Source organism: Phyllostomus hastatus, unplaced genomic scaffold, assembly GCF_019186645.2.
Source record: "Phyllostomus hastatus isolate PE091 unplaced genomic scaffold, TTU_PhHast_1.1 phas_contig_196, whole genome shotgun sequence".
Taxonomy (NCBI): domain Eukaryota; kingdom Metazoa; phylum Chordata; class Mammalia; order Chiroptera; family Phyllostomidae; genus Phyllostomus; species Phyllostomus hastatus.
The window spans coordinates 42,109,753-42,121,935 of record NW_025333709.1 but is presented as its reverse complement, the minus strand read 5'-3'; the positions used below and the strand labels follow the sequence as shown (position 1 = coordinate 42,121,935).

Below are 12,183 nucleotides of genomic sequence, written 5' to 3'. Positions count from 1 at the left end.
GCACAGGTGCCACATACTTCAAGCACATCAGTCTTTAAAAAATCTGTTGCTAATATAAAAATCTAAAAATTTATAACATTAAGACCTGAAACACATTTCCTTATAGAAAAACAAACTTATGTTCATTTATAATACATTCAAGCAGGTAAATGCCTTTACAAAAGTATATAAATCTTATTCATGTTTTTACAATACTCAAAACTTATAATTAACTATAAAAATAATCACAAGGCAATCTTACTGATCTCCTCCATCTCCTCAAAAATTTTATAATTTAAACATGTTCAAGAATAAAACCAATAAGGTCAAGTTTGATTTTTTTTTTTTTTAAGGACAAACTTTTGCGTATAAATAGTACCTGATCCATCCGTGCCTGAACCAGATCTGACAGACCCATCTGTGAAGGAAACGGATTCAGAATCAGAGTCGCTAGCCTCACTTCGAGTGTCATAATCATTTCCCTCTTCCTTCTGATCTCTCTCATCCTGTTCATATTCTTCCTCTTCCTCCTCCTCCTCTTCCTCCTCCTCTTCTTCTTCTTCCTCCTCCTCTTCCTCTCCATCTTCATCTACCTCTTCATCTTCCTCTGCATCTTCTTCTACCTCTTCATCTTCCTCCACATCTTCCACCCCTTCCTCCTCATTCTCAGTATTGTTGCCTTGCTCATCAGAAGAAGCACTGCTGCCAGTCTCATGGTCAGAGCCATACTCTTCAGAGTTCACCTCTTCCTTAGAAGACTGGCTGGATCTGCTTGCACGTCTATCCACTTCAAGCCCAATTCTCTGATGTTTAAAGAAAAAGGGAATCAGCAGTCATATAAAAGACAAGGTCAGAGTGAATAAATAGTTCTAAAGCCTCAGAAAAAAATTGCTTTCTGTTTTATAGCTGCAATAATATTTACTACCTCGACACCATCTGGTGTAGGAGATTTGGCCCTCCTTTCAGGATCCCTTTTACGGAGACAAGCTTTCTCTGGTGGACTCTTATAAGGTTCTCTGGAGGCACTGCTTGATAAACGAATCTTCCGATCAGCTTCTAGACGCTTGTTTCTTTCAGATCTTTGATATTCCTCATTTTTATACTCTGTTACCGACTTTCCCTTTGTACTAACTATTCTTTTGTTATTGCTAACTGATGAGCTCAGTGGCTTAGAAATCAACTGTCTTGAATGAACAGAGGGCTTTTGTCGTTTGATGTCAGTAGATTCCATTCGGTCACTTTTTCTTTTTGATCCTTAAAAACACAATTTAAAATAACATATAAGTGTTTGGGTATTCCACTTGTTTCAGCAAAGATTAACAGATATCGTGTATCAGAGAGGGGAAAAGTCTCATTTATTTAAAATATCTTCTGAAATTATTCAGAAGTTAATCATAAAGAAAATGTACCTTTCAAACCTAGGAGAATAAATTCATCTATTTGAGATGTTTCACACATCTGAAAAAAAAATTACTCTTACTCATGTGGAATTAGGTACCACTGTTTATGATGTTTATGTGCTTTTGGTATTAATGTCTCAAGAAACAAGTACAAAAGCAAAGTCATTTTCTTAAAAAATTAAATTTCTATACAGTTATTTTAACAAAAATAACAGAAATCTTACCCTTTTTCTCGTTTTTATCTTGTTCACTCTCTGGATTATACAGTTCATCATCCTGTTCTGGCACTTCAGTTAAAATATCATCTAAAACATTGAGTTCACCATCTAAAAGCAAGAAAATTAAAATAGGTGAAATTATTATCATTAAGGTTATGGAAGTATAAGAACATAACCCTCAAAAAACTTTTACTTCAGGATGAAGACAAAAGAATTAATTCCTATAAAGTCATACAAAGTAAAGATGATACAGAGCCCTGATGTACAAAGTCAGGTGTATACAGCCCATAGGGTATGAAAGGATCGACAAGGACACACAAGGTGCATCTCACATACTTTAATTTGTACATTTTGTAACTGCTTAAAATATGCACAATAAATTAGTATGGAAACGTGTCTAACTTATACATACACATTTACCAAGGATTGTGTGCTCCCTGTAAGATACTTATTAACTACCAGGAGAAAAGTTGGCAGACTCCAGCATAACCAACCAAAGTTACCATCATCAATAGTGGGTCAAATCAACATCACAGTCCTCCTACACTGAGAATAGAACAATTCTGTGATATTCCTATGAAAAAAATGCCAATTTGAATGTATATATGAGGAAACGTCAAACAAACCCAAATTAAGGAACATCCAAAAATGTCAATGTCCTGTAAGTCTAAAGTGACCATGACTAAGTGAATACAGCACTTGATCTGAAACATAATTGGGAAAACCAACAAACTCTAAGTAAGGTCTATAGATTATAGTATCAATGCTAATTTCCTGATTGTGATAGTATGTATTATAGTTAAGTAAAACGTGGTCTTAATTTTTAGGAAATACATGATCTAAGTATTAGGGGCAAAGAATCATCATGTCTGCAATTGACTAATGAACAATTCAGGAAAAAAGTGTGTCTGCATGCATCTATGTACAAATATACACTCAGAGAGAAAATGTGTATAAGAGAAAATATGAAATGTGAAATAAAAAATATGAAAGGCAAATGTGGTAAAATGTTAACACTTGTGGAATATGGGTAAAAAGTAAAGTATATGTAACTATTCTTATGGCTATTGTTTGAAATAATAGCAAAATAAAGTGGAAAGAAAAATTTATTGATGTGCTATATAACCAAAACATTTCAAGCTGCTGGGACTGAATATAAAAGTGTAACTTGTCCAGACAAGCAAACCAATGCTATAACTGACATAATGTTCAATGATCACGAAAACTTAAAATTCAGTTTTGTCACCCCAATCCTACCCTCACACTCTCTAATGGGACAAAGTAAATCTTAGAAATACATGCACATATTTACCACTTTCAACTAATTTTTTTTATAAAATACTAAATTTAATGGTAAAAGTTTTCAACGCTAAGTAGTCCAGTATCAAAGAGTTTTTCAAATTTAAGATGTGGCAAAGAGAAGTATACAGTTATGAAACTGAGACAAGACAATTATTTTTATGGCTCTGGCCAAAAAGCAAGCCCCTCAAAGTATAACAAGGGTTATTAACCTGGGTTCCATAAGCAGAATAGATGGGATTCAAATTTCCACCAAGGATAATAGAAATCAGTGACTGAAGAGAAACAAAACAGTTAATGTAGGTGTGATAAGAAGGAAAGCAAGGTTAGGTAGGATACAGAAAAGGTAACACAACACCCTCCACTGTATTTAGAGTCAGATACAGTTGCTATTTAAGAACATCTGAAAATTACGTATGGCACAGCAATTGATTTCTTTGGTGATAAAATGTTTATCTGTACTTTACCATTTTTCTAAAAAATATATACTATATGGATTTTTAAATTTTTGTTTACTTATTCTTTTAAGAGTTACTTAAAATCAAACTATGCCAACCAAAAAGGCTTCTCTCACCTTCTGGATTCAGTATTTTCACTAAGGAGGAAATTCTCTCAAGATCTGAATGATGGCAAACAAAATTAATTTTAGACTTTATATTATAAATAAAATAACAATTTAATAGGAGAAAGTCTAAGTTTTACAGATATTTATTAATCCTTGGGTAAAAGCTCTCTAGTCAGGAAAAAAACAAATGGGTCCCAACAGACCTTGATAGAATACATTTATAGAAACAAAATTTAAAACTATCTCAACAAAGTAAGGAATTAAGTGAATACAGTGTTACTTCTTTTCATGAAATTATTAGCTCTTAATTAGAAATATCAACTCAAAAATGTGACCTTCACATGAAATCATACACTTTATGTGTTAAGAGATTTAAAGAACTACATAGTTTCATTTAAATCAACCTAAATCTTAGACATGCCTAAATCATGATTTCCCGTTATTAAAAAGTGAATTTTTGTTTTAAAAAGCTGTAACAAGTAACTATTAAGTAAAACTCAGAGATTAGTTTTAAAAAGCACCTATAATTTCTTAAGACAAATACTAACCAATGCTTACTTTTAAAAACACTTTAGAATTTTCACATGTGTCATATGTTCATATCACAAGAAACATGTAAGGTATGTTTTATCATCCATTCCTCTGCAGATACACAAAATTACTCATGTAGAAATAGATAGATATGAGTCTATAGTTCAGGCTTTCTAAATCTAGGGTTAAATTAGGTGGAAAACATGAAGAACACCTTTAAACAAAGTACAAGAAACAAAAAATAATGTAAGTGATTAAAAGGTAGTGTGCACTAGATTAATTTCATATTAGTGCACCAGAATGCTCTGTATTATCAACATTATAACATCTTAAATGTGCTTTAAGATTAACCATAGCATCCTCACTTAATGGTCCACACATTTTTATCTGTATTATAATCCAAGATATCAATAAGCAAACTGTGGTTTTATTACAGTATTGGCAAACTAAGACCTGCAGAACAAGTTCAGCACAAGAGCTTGTCTTTGACCCACAAGAAAGCTTTTTGGATTTTTTAGGTTGTATTTAAAAAAAAAAAAAAAAAAAAAGCAAAGAAAAACATGACCAAGACCATACGTGGCCCACATAAAGCCTAAAATATTATTTACTATCTGGTCTTTCATAAAAAGTTTGCCAGCCCTGATATAAATTACAACATTTTCAGTTATTTTCCTCCATCACTGGAACTAAATACTTTACTGAAATATGACAGAAAGGAGAGATTTGAATTTGACAGAAAAAAATTCCAGATTACCATTTAGGAGCTAGATATCCTTGGGAAAATTCCAGTCTGAGCTCCAGTTTCTTCACCTCTGGTAAGAGGCATTTACAATAAAAATATCAGTGTTTGGGGAAGAAAAGAGGGAAGGCAATTATCTGAATATTCTGATGAGTTTTTCAACCTGTAAGCCTTTTCCTATTACACTATCAGATTCTAATAAACTTTGTCTGCCATAACCCTTTTGTTAATGACTAGAGGACATGATATACAAAATTCAGTCCAAAATATAAAACAAATTTATTTCAGTAAGACAAATATATATATATTCTGATTATCTATTGCTGTATAACATGCAACCGCAAAACGTGGCTCTTTTCTCCTCAAGATTTTATTTTTAGAGAGAGAAGAAGGGACGTTTGAGAAAGGAAGAGAAACATCAATGTGAGAGAGCAACATCAATAGGTTGCCTCCTATACACACTTCCTAACCAGGGACTGAACCAGAAACCCAGGTATGTGCCCTGACCTGGAATCGAACCTGCAACATTTTTGGCGCATGGGACAATGCTCCAAACAATTGAGCCACAACAGTCACGGCAAAACTTGGTGTTTTAGAACAATACAATCATTTATTATTGCTTATGGTTCTAAAGCTCAACCTAGGTAGGTCTCTTATATGGCTGCAGTTAGATGGTGTCCAGGACTAGAATCACCCAAAGGCTAGCTCATTTACATTTCTGGCTGGCACCTAGGATGGGAAGACTCAAAAACAGCTGAGGCTTCTAGGGCCTTTCTCTCTGTGGTCACTCTCCACCATGGCAGCTTCAAGATAGGCAGACCTCTTACCTGGCAATTTAGGGCTCTAAAGATGTACAAATCCCAACAGATAAAGGGCCAGGCAAAAGCTCAGCAACATTACCACAGTACTTTATTCAGAGGCAACCACAAAAGTCTACCCAAATTCAAACAGAGAAGACAGACCTGAGACTCTGCCTTTTGTTGGGAAACATATCAAATACTTGGTATCCTGGTAGATGTTTTCAAAACTACCATCTACTTTGTTTTGTTTAAACTTAAGGATTTTAATTATAAATGTAAGGTGTATTTTTTAAAGCCCCCAAAAGGTGAGATTTTATAGTACCAAGTTGTAAAGCTAACTTATGCTGCTTCCTCTGACCCCTTTCCTTGGCTAGAAAATGTACGTTTAATGTATATTTTAATTCATTTTTTTCAATTTAGAATGAATTAATCATGAAGAAAAAAAGATTATTTTAATATTTTCAGAAGCTACTGCTATTAGAGACCAATCCTCAGTGGCATATCATTTTGGGAAAAAAAAAAAAAAGAAAAAAAGAAAAAGAAAAATTAACTGAGAAAGTAATGTTCACAAGTTCTCTATAGCGACTTTAAATTACTTTAGTATATGTTCCAAATCACTCTCTTTGTTTTGAAACTTAACATTATTCTGTATAGAAATATGCTTATATTACATTACTTCACAGTAGTTTGACAGAAGCAACCCAACCTAAAAATATTAAGATAAATGAGCAAAGGAAAGTAAATGCCAGGTTAAGAAAAGTTCTAGGAACATACACTTCATGCACTATGAAAAAACTCTAATGCAGTTATTTCTATGATAAAGCACTTTCTCACTATGTTTTCTTGGGCGGGGGTGTTAGAGCTACATAAAGAACTATAGACTTTTAAAAATCATTTTAAAACCTCAAAAATCGTGTTTAAGATGCCACAACAAAATGAATTTTTTCACACGTCAGTGAAATGTATTAGCTCATATGATACACAAAATGCTTCATTAAACAGTATATTTTCATTTATGGCTAAAATTCAAATCCACCCAAAAGTTATACACTAATTAGACTGGTAGATAAATCTAGTTCTTGGATGCCTTGTTTTTGACAACTAAAGATTTAACATAAAAATCCAAACCTTGTATTTTTAAAGAACTATTTGATCATTAGGGGCCCAGATTCTCACATGAAAACAACCAGCTGGAGCAGTCCTAATTGCCTTCTTTTAAGACATAGAGAAGGTAACATATGTGAAGGTCTGGCATGAGAAAATCTGGGCTTATGCCTGGTAAATCAGTGTACTTACTAATACTGCCTGAACATGGACCATGCTTGTTCTTTTCCTTTTTAATGTGTACTCACCATCACCTACTGTATTAAACAAGTACTTTATCTGCCTGATGCTAGTATGTATATAAGCCTGAAATTCCTAAATAACACTGACATTAAATAACTGCAAATCAATTGAAGGTTCAGTTCAATGATCCCTGAAGCACAGGGGATACCACACTCCTTTTTGGTATATATGGTACTTTGTAAAAGAGTAGAGGTGCTAAATAAAGGGGATAATTGTACTCAACTCCCATGGATTAATTGCCTTGACAAGATGTAAAGCATCATGTTGTCAGATCTTCTGAATTTTCAAGAGAATTCCCAAATTCCGAATTTTATTTGTAACGACCTGTTAACTGTTGCCTCAATGAAAAACAAAACAGGCTGCTGCTGGCCTGAGCCCTCTGTGGAAGTGTAATCATCTGTGAACCTTATGCTTTCCCAATGTATGGTGTATATGGACTTCATTTAATGCTCACTGGTGCAAGCTAAGCTAGCAAGATCTCAGTTATCACAAACTATTAGCAAACTGAGTTTATATAGATTCAGGGGTACATAAGGCAAAAATAAGGAAATAAAAATAATCATAGTTTTTAGAGCCTATTCAAAAACTGACAAGACGTTAGCAATAAAAGGGCTTGTGTTTTGTTGCTTGATTGGGGGATTTTGGTTTGAGATAAACATGGAAACTTAAAAATCTAACTGGCTCTGTATGCAACAAAATGAAGCCCCAGAATTAAAATGACTGAAATCTCACAATTCTGAATCCAAATGTACTCTTTCCACTTTACTCTTTGCAATTCCTGGCCTAGTAAGGCCACAAACTCCAGGGATTATTAGTGTAGAAAATTAACCTTTATCTGAGACACAGTCCTTTTTTTTTTTTTAATTAAACCCCAGAAGCTTCTAGGTCAAGAGATACTAAATACTATTTATTTCAGGGTCCAGCATCAGACTAAGATGTAGAGTATTTAAATAAAGAAAACTGCCACGTAAATATACTACACATTTTGTTTTCCAAACAGCACCAGAGAACATTATACATTTTGTTTTATTTAATGTAGTTTTACTGGGGTAAGGCAACGAAGCAAGATTTCCTACAACCTCCTTTTCTGTTACATTTTACATTAGTCTCTTAGTTTCTTCTTTTGTCATTCAAAACTTTCAATCCTCTAAATGAAGTGTAGAAATGTGGATTTCCCATCCCATCCATATTTCTTGCCTTCCAAAAAAAAAAAAAAATACAACTGACGTCTAAGAAGAGCACTTTTAATTTTTTATTCCACTTTTATTATGCGTAAAATACATTAGAATACCAAACACTACTCTATACTTTATAGGGCCTTAACTGAGGTGGACCAAGAAAGTCAATCTTATCCCAAGGATATATTCACTACAGGGAGGGCTACAATACATATATACATATGTGTGTGTACATGTAACTGCCTATACACATTTATATGTACTTGCCTGCATGACTGTGTGTACATACATAATTCAAATTCTGAAACTCTTGGCTTTGGCATCAATAGCAAATGTCACCTAACTAGTCAGTTATTAATGAACTCCAACCTGTAATGGTTTACAATACAACTACCAGATATCAGGTACCTGGGGAACAAGACATACTCCTCCTCGCCCTCATGGAGCTTCCAGTGTGGTAATGCAAAAACACACTACTTATGGAAGGGGTAATTCATTATAACTACTCTTTAGAGAGAACCTTGTTTAAGAGCTTAAAAAATAAAATTTATACAAGGTGTTTATAGTATAAAAGATGTGTACTGCCTCACACAGAAAAATGGCATTTAACATTATCACCATCAGCATTCCAACTTCTTTCAAATCTACTTTTTGGACAAATAATCAAAGGAACTGGCAATCTGTCCAATTATATAGGCTTTAGCTGCTAAGTGTTGTGTTTTTACAGAAGCATTACAGATCTTGATGTCCCTTTATTACACAGCTGATGTGAAAAACACAATAATCAAAGGACTCTATGGACCAAAAATCTTTTAACTGTTCTGTTAGGAAAGCATTCAGAAGGGACCTAAGGTTTGTGACACATCTAAGATTCTTGCAAAACTTATCTTCATAATTTTCCAATATTTCATGTAACTGATGATAGTAAATACTCAGCTTCCCACCTATTCTTGTTCGAATATGAGAAGAAAAGGTCAAGTATTTATTCTAATTCTGGCTATTACTCTAGCTGGGTGACAATGATGAAGTGAGTTAAGACACCCTGGGGCTCAGTTTCCATATTTGCAAAAAGATTTCTAGAAATCTTCCTATTTCCAAACTAAATAAACAATTGCGATAGGTTTGTATTTGCTAGCTTTCCTAATAAACATCAATCTAAACTATAAAGTACATATAAAAAGATTTTAAGCCCCAGCTGGTGTGGCTCAGTGTATTGAGTGTGGGCTGCAAACCAAAGGATTGCTGGTTCAATTCCTAGTCAGGGCACATGCCTGGGTTAGGGACCAGGTCCCCAGTGGGGGCCATGTGAGAGGCGACCACACACTGAAGTTTCTCTCCCTCTCTTTCTCCTGCCCTTCCTCTCTTTCTAAAAATAAATAAAATCTTAAAAAAAAAAAAAAAACCTACTTGACCTAATAAGTGAATTTGGCAAAAACAGCAGGATACAAAGTCAATATTCAGAAATCGATGGCATTTTTGTACACCAACAATTAAATAACAGAAAAGGAAACTAGGAATAAAATCCCATTTACTATAGCAACGACAAAAAAATTTTTTTTAAAGATTTTACTTATTTTTTAAAGATTTTATTTGTTTATTTTTAGAGGGGAAGGGAGGGAGAAAGAGAGAGAAACATCAATGTGAGGCTGCTGGGGGTTATGGCCTGCAACCCAGGCATGTACCCTGGCTGGGAATCGAACCTGGTACACTTTGGTTCCCAGCCTGCGCTCAATCCACTGAGCTATGCCAGCCAGGGCCCGCCCCCCCCCCCCCGCCAAATTTAATGGGTAAAATTAATTATGGAAATTAAGTTTTACCAAAAGTTTCACAAATGTGAGGCCTTTGAAAAGTTGGACAATTTATCCTAAATACTCCTAATAGGTGGCACACTGCTTCCCGATTATAGTTACAAATTTTATGCATTTGGACTGCATTTTCATCAGTAACTCCATTTCTAAAACAAAAATATTACAACATCACCCACTCCCCACACCCAACCAACGTTACTGTGTCTACTCTATTACTGACTTGCAACTATGTTTCAACAGACAGTAAATTTTTGAGTACTGAGTTTTACTCATTTTGCATTTGGTTCATCTCACCCACAATTGCCATCCACTCCCACACAATCAAATGTTGACTTAATTACTGATTAAAATCATTTGGTTCAATAACTGACTTTACTACTAATTAAAAGCAGTTTCCTTCACTAACAGCATGCAATCCTATATATTCACATTCCTCCCGGATTTCTGAAAACAGTAGGGATGGAGATTCTTTAGCATTCATTTAAGGAAGGAAAATTAATCCATATTCCTTATCATTCAACTGCTTTAGGACAGGAGCAGTATCTTAAACATATTCCCACCCACCCCACTTCCCAAGCTTGTCCCTTTCCTAGGGCAGTTGACTGACTCCTCTCTCTGAAAAAGAAAAATTAGATAAAAAAGACTACAAGCCTAATGCAACTGTACTCTAGACCCCACTTAACAAATCCCCTCCCCAATTAATTAGGCACACAGAAGGGTAGGTCTGTGGAATACAGGACAGCAGATGTTCCATATTTTTATCAACTATAACCTTTCCAAAACCATCGCGGTAATCTTAGGCTTAGAAAAGAACTTAAGGCACCAGGATCTACATTAACATCGTAGGGTCTGGAGGGTCGGCATTTCCCAAGACTTGGCATTCCATTCTGACATCATCAGTTCTTCCTATTTTTTCACTGTAATTTAACCCCTCCAACTCTCTATAAATTACACCCATTTGTTCCTGGTTGTACCCTCTGAGAGATAAGCACAACATATTTTTATCAAAATAGTGGCCAGAAATTTTTTGTACGGCTTAAGTCACATAATTATCTTTTCAAACATCATATTTTCCAAAATAAGTATTCCAGGAAGAAAACTGGCGATTTTTACCACTTTGCCTATTAACAAGAACAGCCAGAATTCACTTGCAAATATTTCTCAAGATTAATAATCCACCTACCTACACGACTTTTTAAACATGCTCACTTACTAGACTACCATCTTTAACCGCGGTATTAAGGGTTTTCGAAATTTAGCGTAACAGATAAAGGTGGTTGTGCATTATATGGGCCTAATCCTACCAGGAAATAAACCTAAGCGCCTGCAACTCAGAAAAGGCCTTATCTTAGCCCCGCCCAGGGCAGCTAAACGGAAAGTGAAGAGGAAAATTAGGATCAAAGGAAAACCCTAGGCCAGTGGGTTAGGTCTCATGGAGATCCAGAACGAAAGGGCAGGCCCGTTCCCTTCCAATGTGTGCAAATGTTTCGGTGGGGCCACCGGCTCCGCGCGGGGCAGCCTAACTCCCCAACCCCCCACCCTGCAACGGAGAACTACCGCTCCACCGACCCATTCCCGAGCCCCGCCTCCGCCCGTCACCTTTATCCGCACTAACCTTTCTCCTCCCGACTGTCGGCCGCCATTGCTCCTCTCCTGTTTCCGCCGCCGCCTCGACGCGACTCGCGCGTGGGCCGCAGCCGCGGCCGCAGTAACACGGGATCGTCCGTCAGTCCGTCCGCCGGGCTGCGTGCTCAAGCACTTTTGCCTCTACCACTCACCTTTCTCAACTCACCCTTTTCCTCCTCGCTTTTTCCCTTTCTCCCTTCTCCCCTTCCCTCCTTGCACTCGAGCCTCCGGAGGCTTAGGCCCAGTCTTCCCGTTGGGGTTTAGGGACGGGAGGGGGATAAGTGGGAGGGAAGGGAAACAGATGGCGACAGCGGGCGGTGCTAAAATGGAGCCTGCTTCCTGCATGAAACAATTCCACTCCCGAAATGCCTTGCGCTGTTTACGCTTCGTTCCTCCCTGGCAACGTCACAGTGCGGAGAGGGGTGGGGAGCAAAACGGGCGAGGGAATGAGACCTAACGTCGGCATGTTGCCCCGCCCCTGCAGACTGGCGGTCCCTCGAACGAGTATTCGGCTGGCTGACTAGGTGGCCCGAGGTTATACGGGCAGTCTGCAGCGCCGAGTAGCCCTAGGTGGCTCAGACGGGCGGACTTTCCAGTTTCGGGACAAAGATACTTCCTGTTGCTCCACAGGACTTCCGATTTTCAGTTCTGGAGATGGGTTACTTACTCAGAAAAAGTCTGGGCAGGTTCCTC

At 36.6% G+C, this 12,183-nt stretch overlaps 1 protein-coding gene across 6 annotated transcripts in view; it reads right to left on the bottom strand.

The window, feature by feature from the left end:
• YTHDC1 (YTH domain containing 1) overlaps positions 1-11,842 on the bottom strand; it is a 33,368-nt gene extending 21,526 nt beyond the window's left edge. For 3 of the 6 annotated variants that reach the window (XM_045834163.1, XM_045834164.1, XM_045834166.1), the window contains exons 1-5: positions 11,480-11,842; positions 3,471-3,515; positions 1,604-1,705; positions 905-1,233; positions 359-782 (exon numbers count right to left, since the gene is read on the bottom strand). In XM_045834163.1, the coding sequence (XP_045690119.1) occupies positions 359-782; positions 905-1,233; positions 1,604-1,705; positions 3,471-3,515; positions 11,480-11,507 (928 nt within the window). In that variant the 5' untranslated portion in view covers positions 11,508-11,842. The remainder of the gene's footprint in view (positions 1-358; positions 783-904; positions 1,234-1,603; positions 1,706-3,470; positions 3,516-11,479) is intronic. The other 3 variants (XM_045834165.1, XM_045834167.1, XM_045834168.1) reach the window with 1 other exon arrangement.
• Positions 11,843-12,183: the final 341 nt, after the last annotated feature.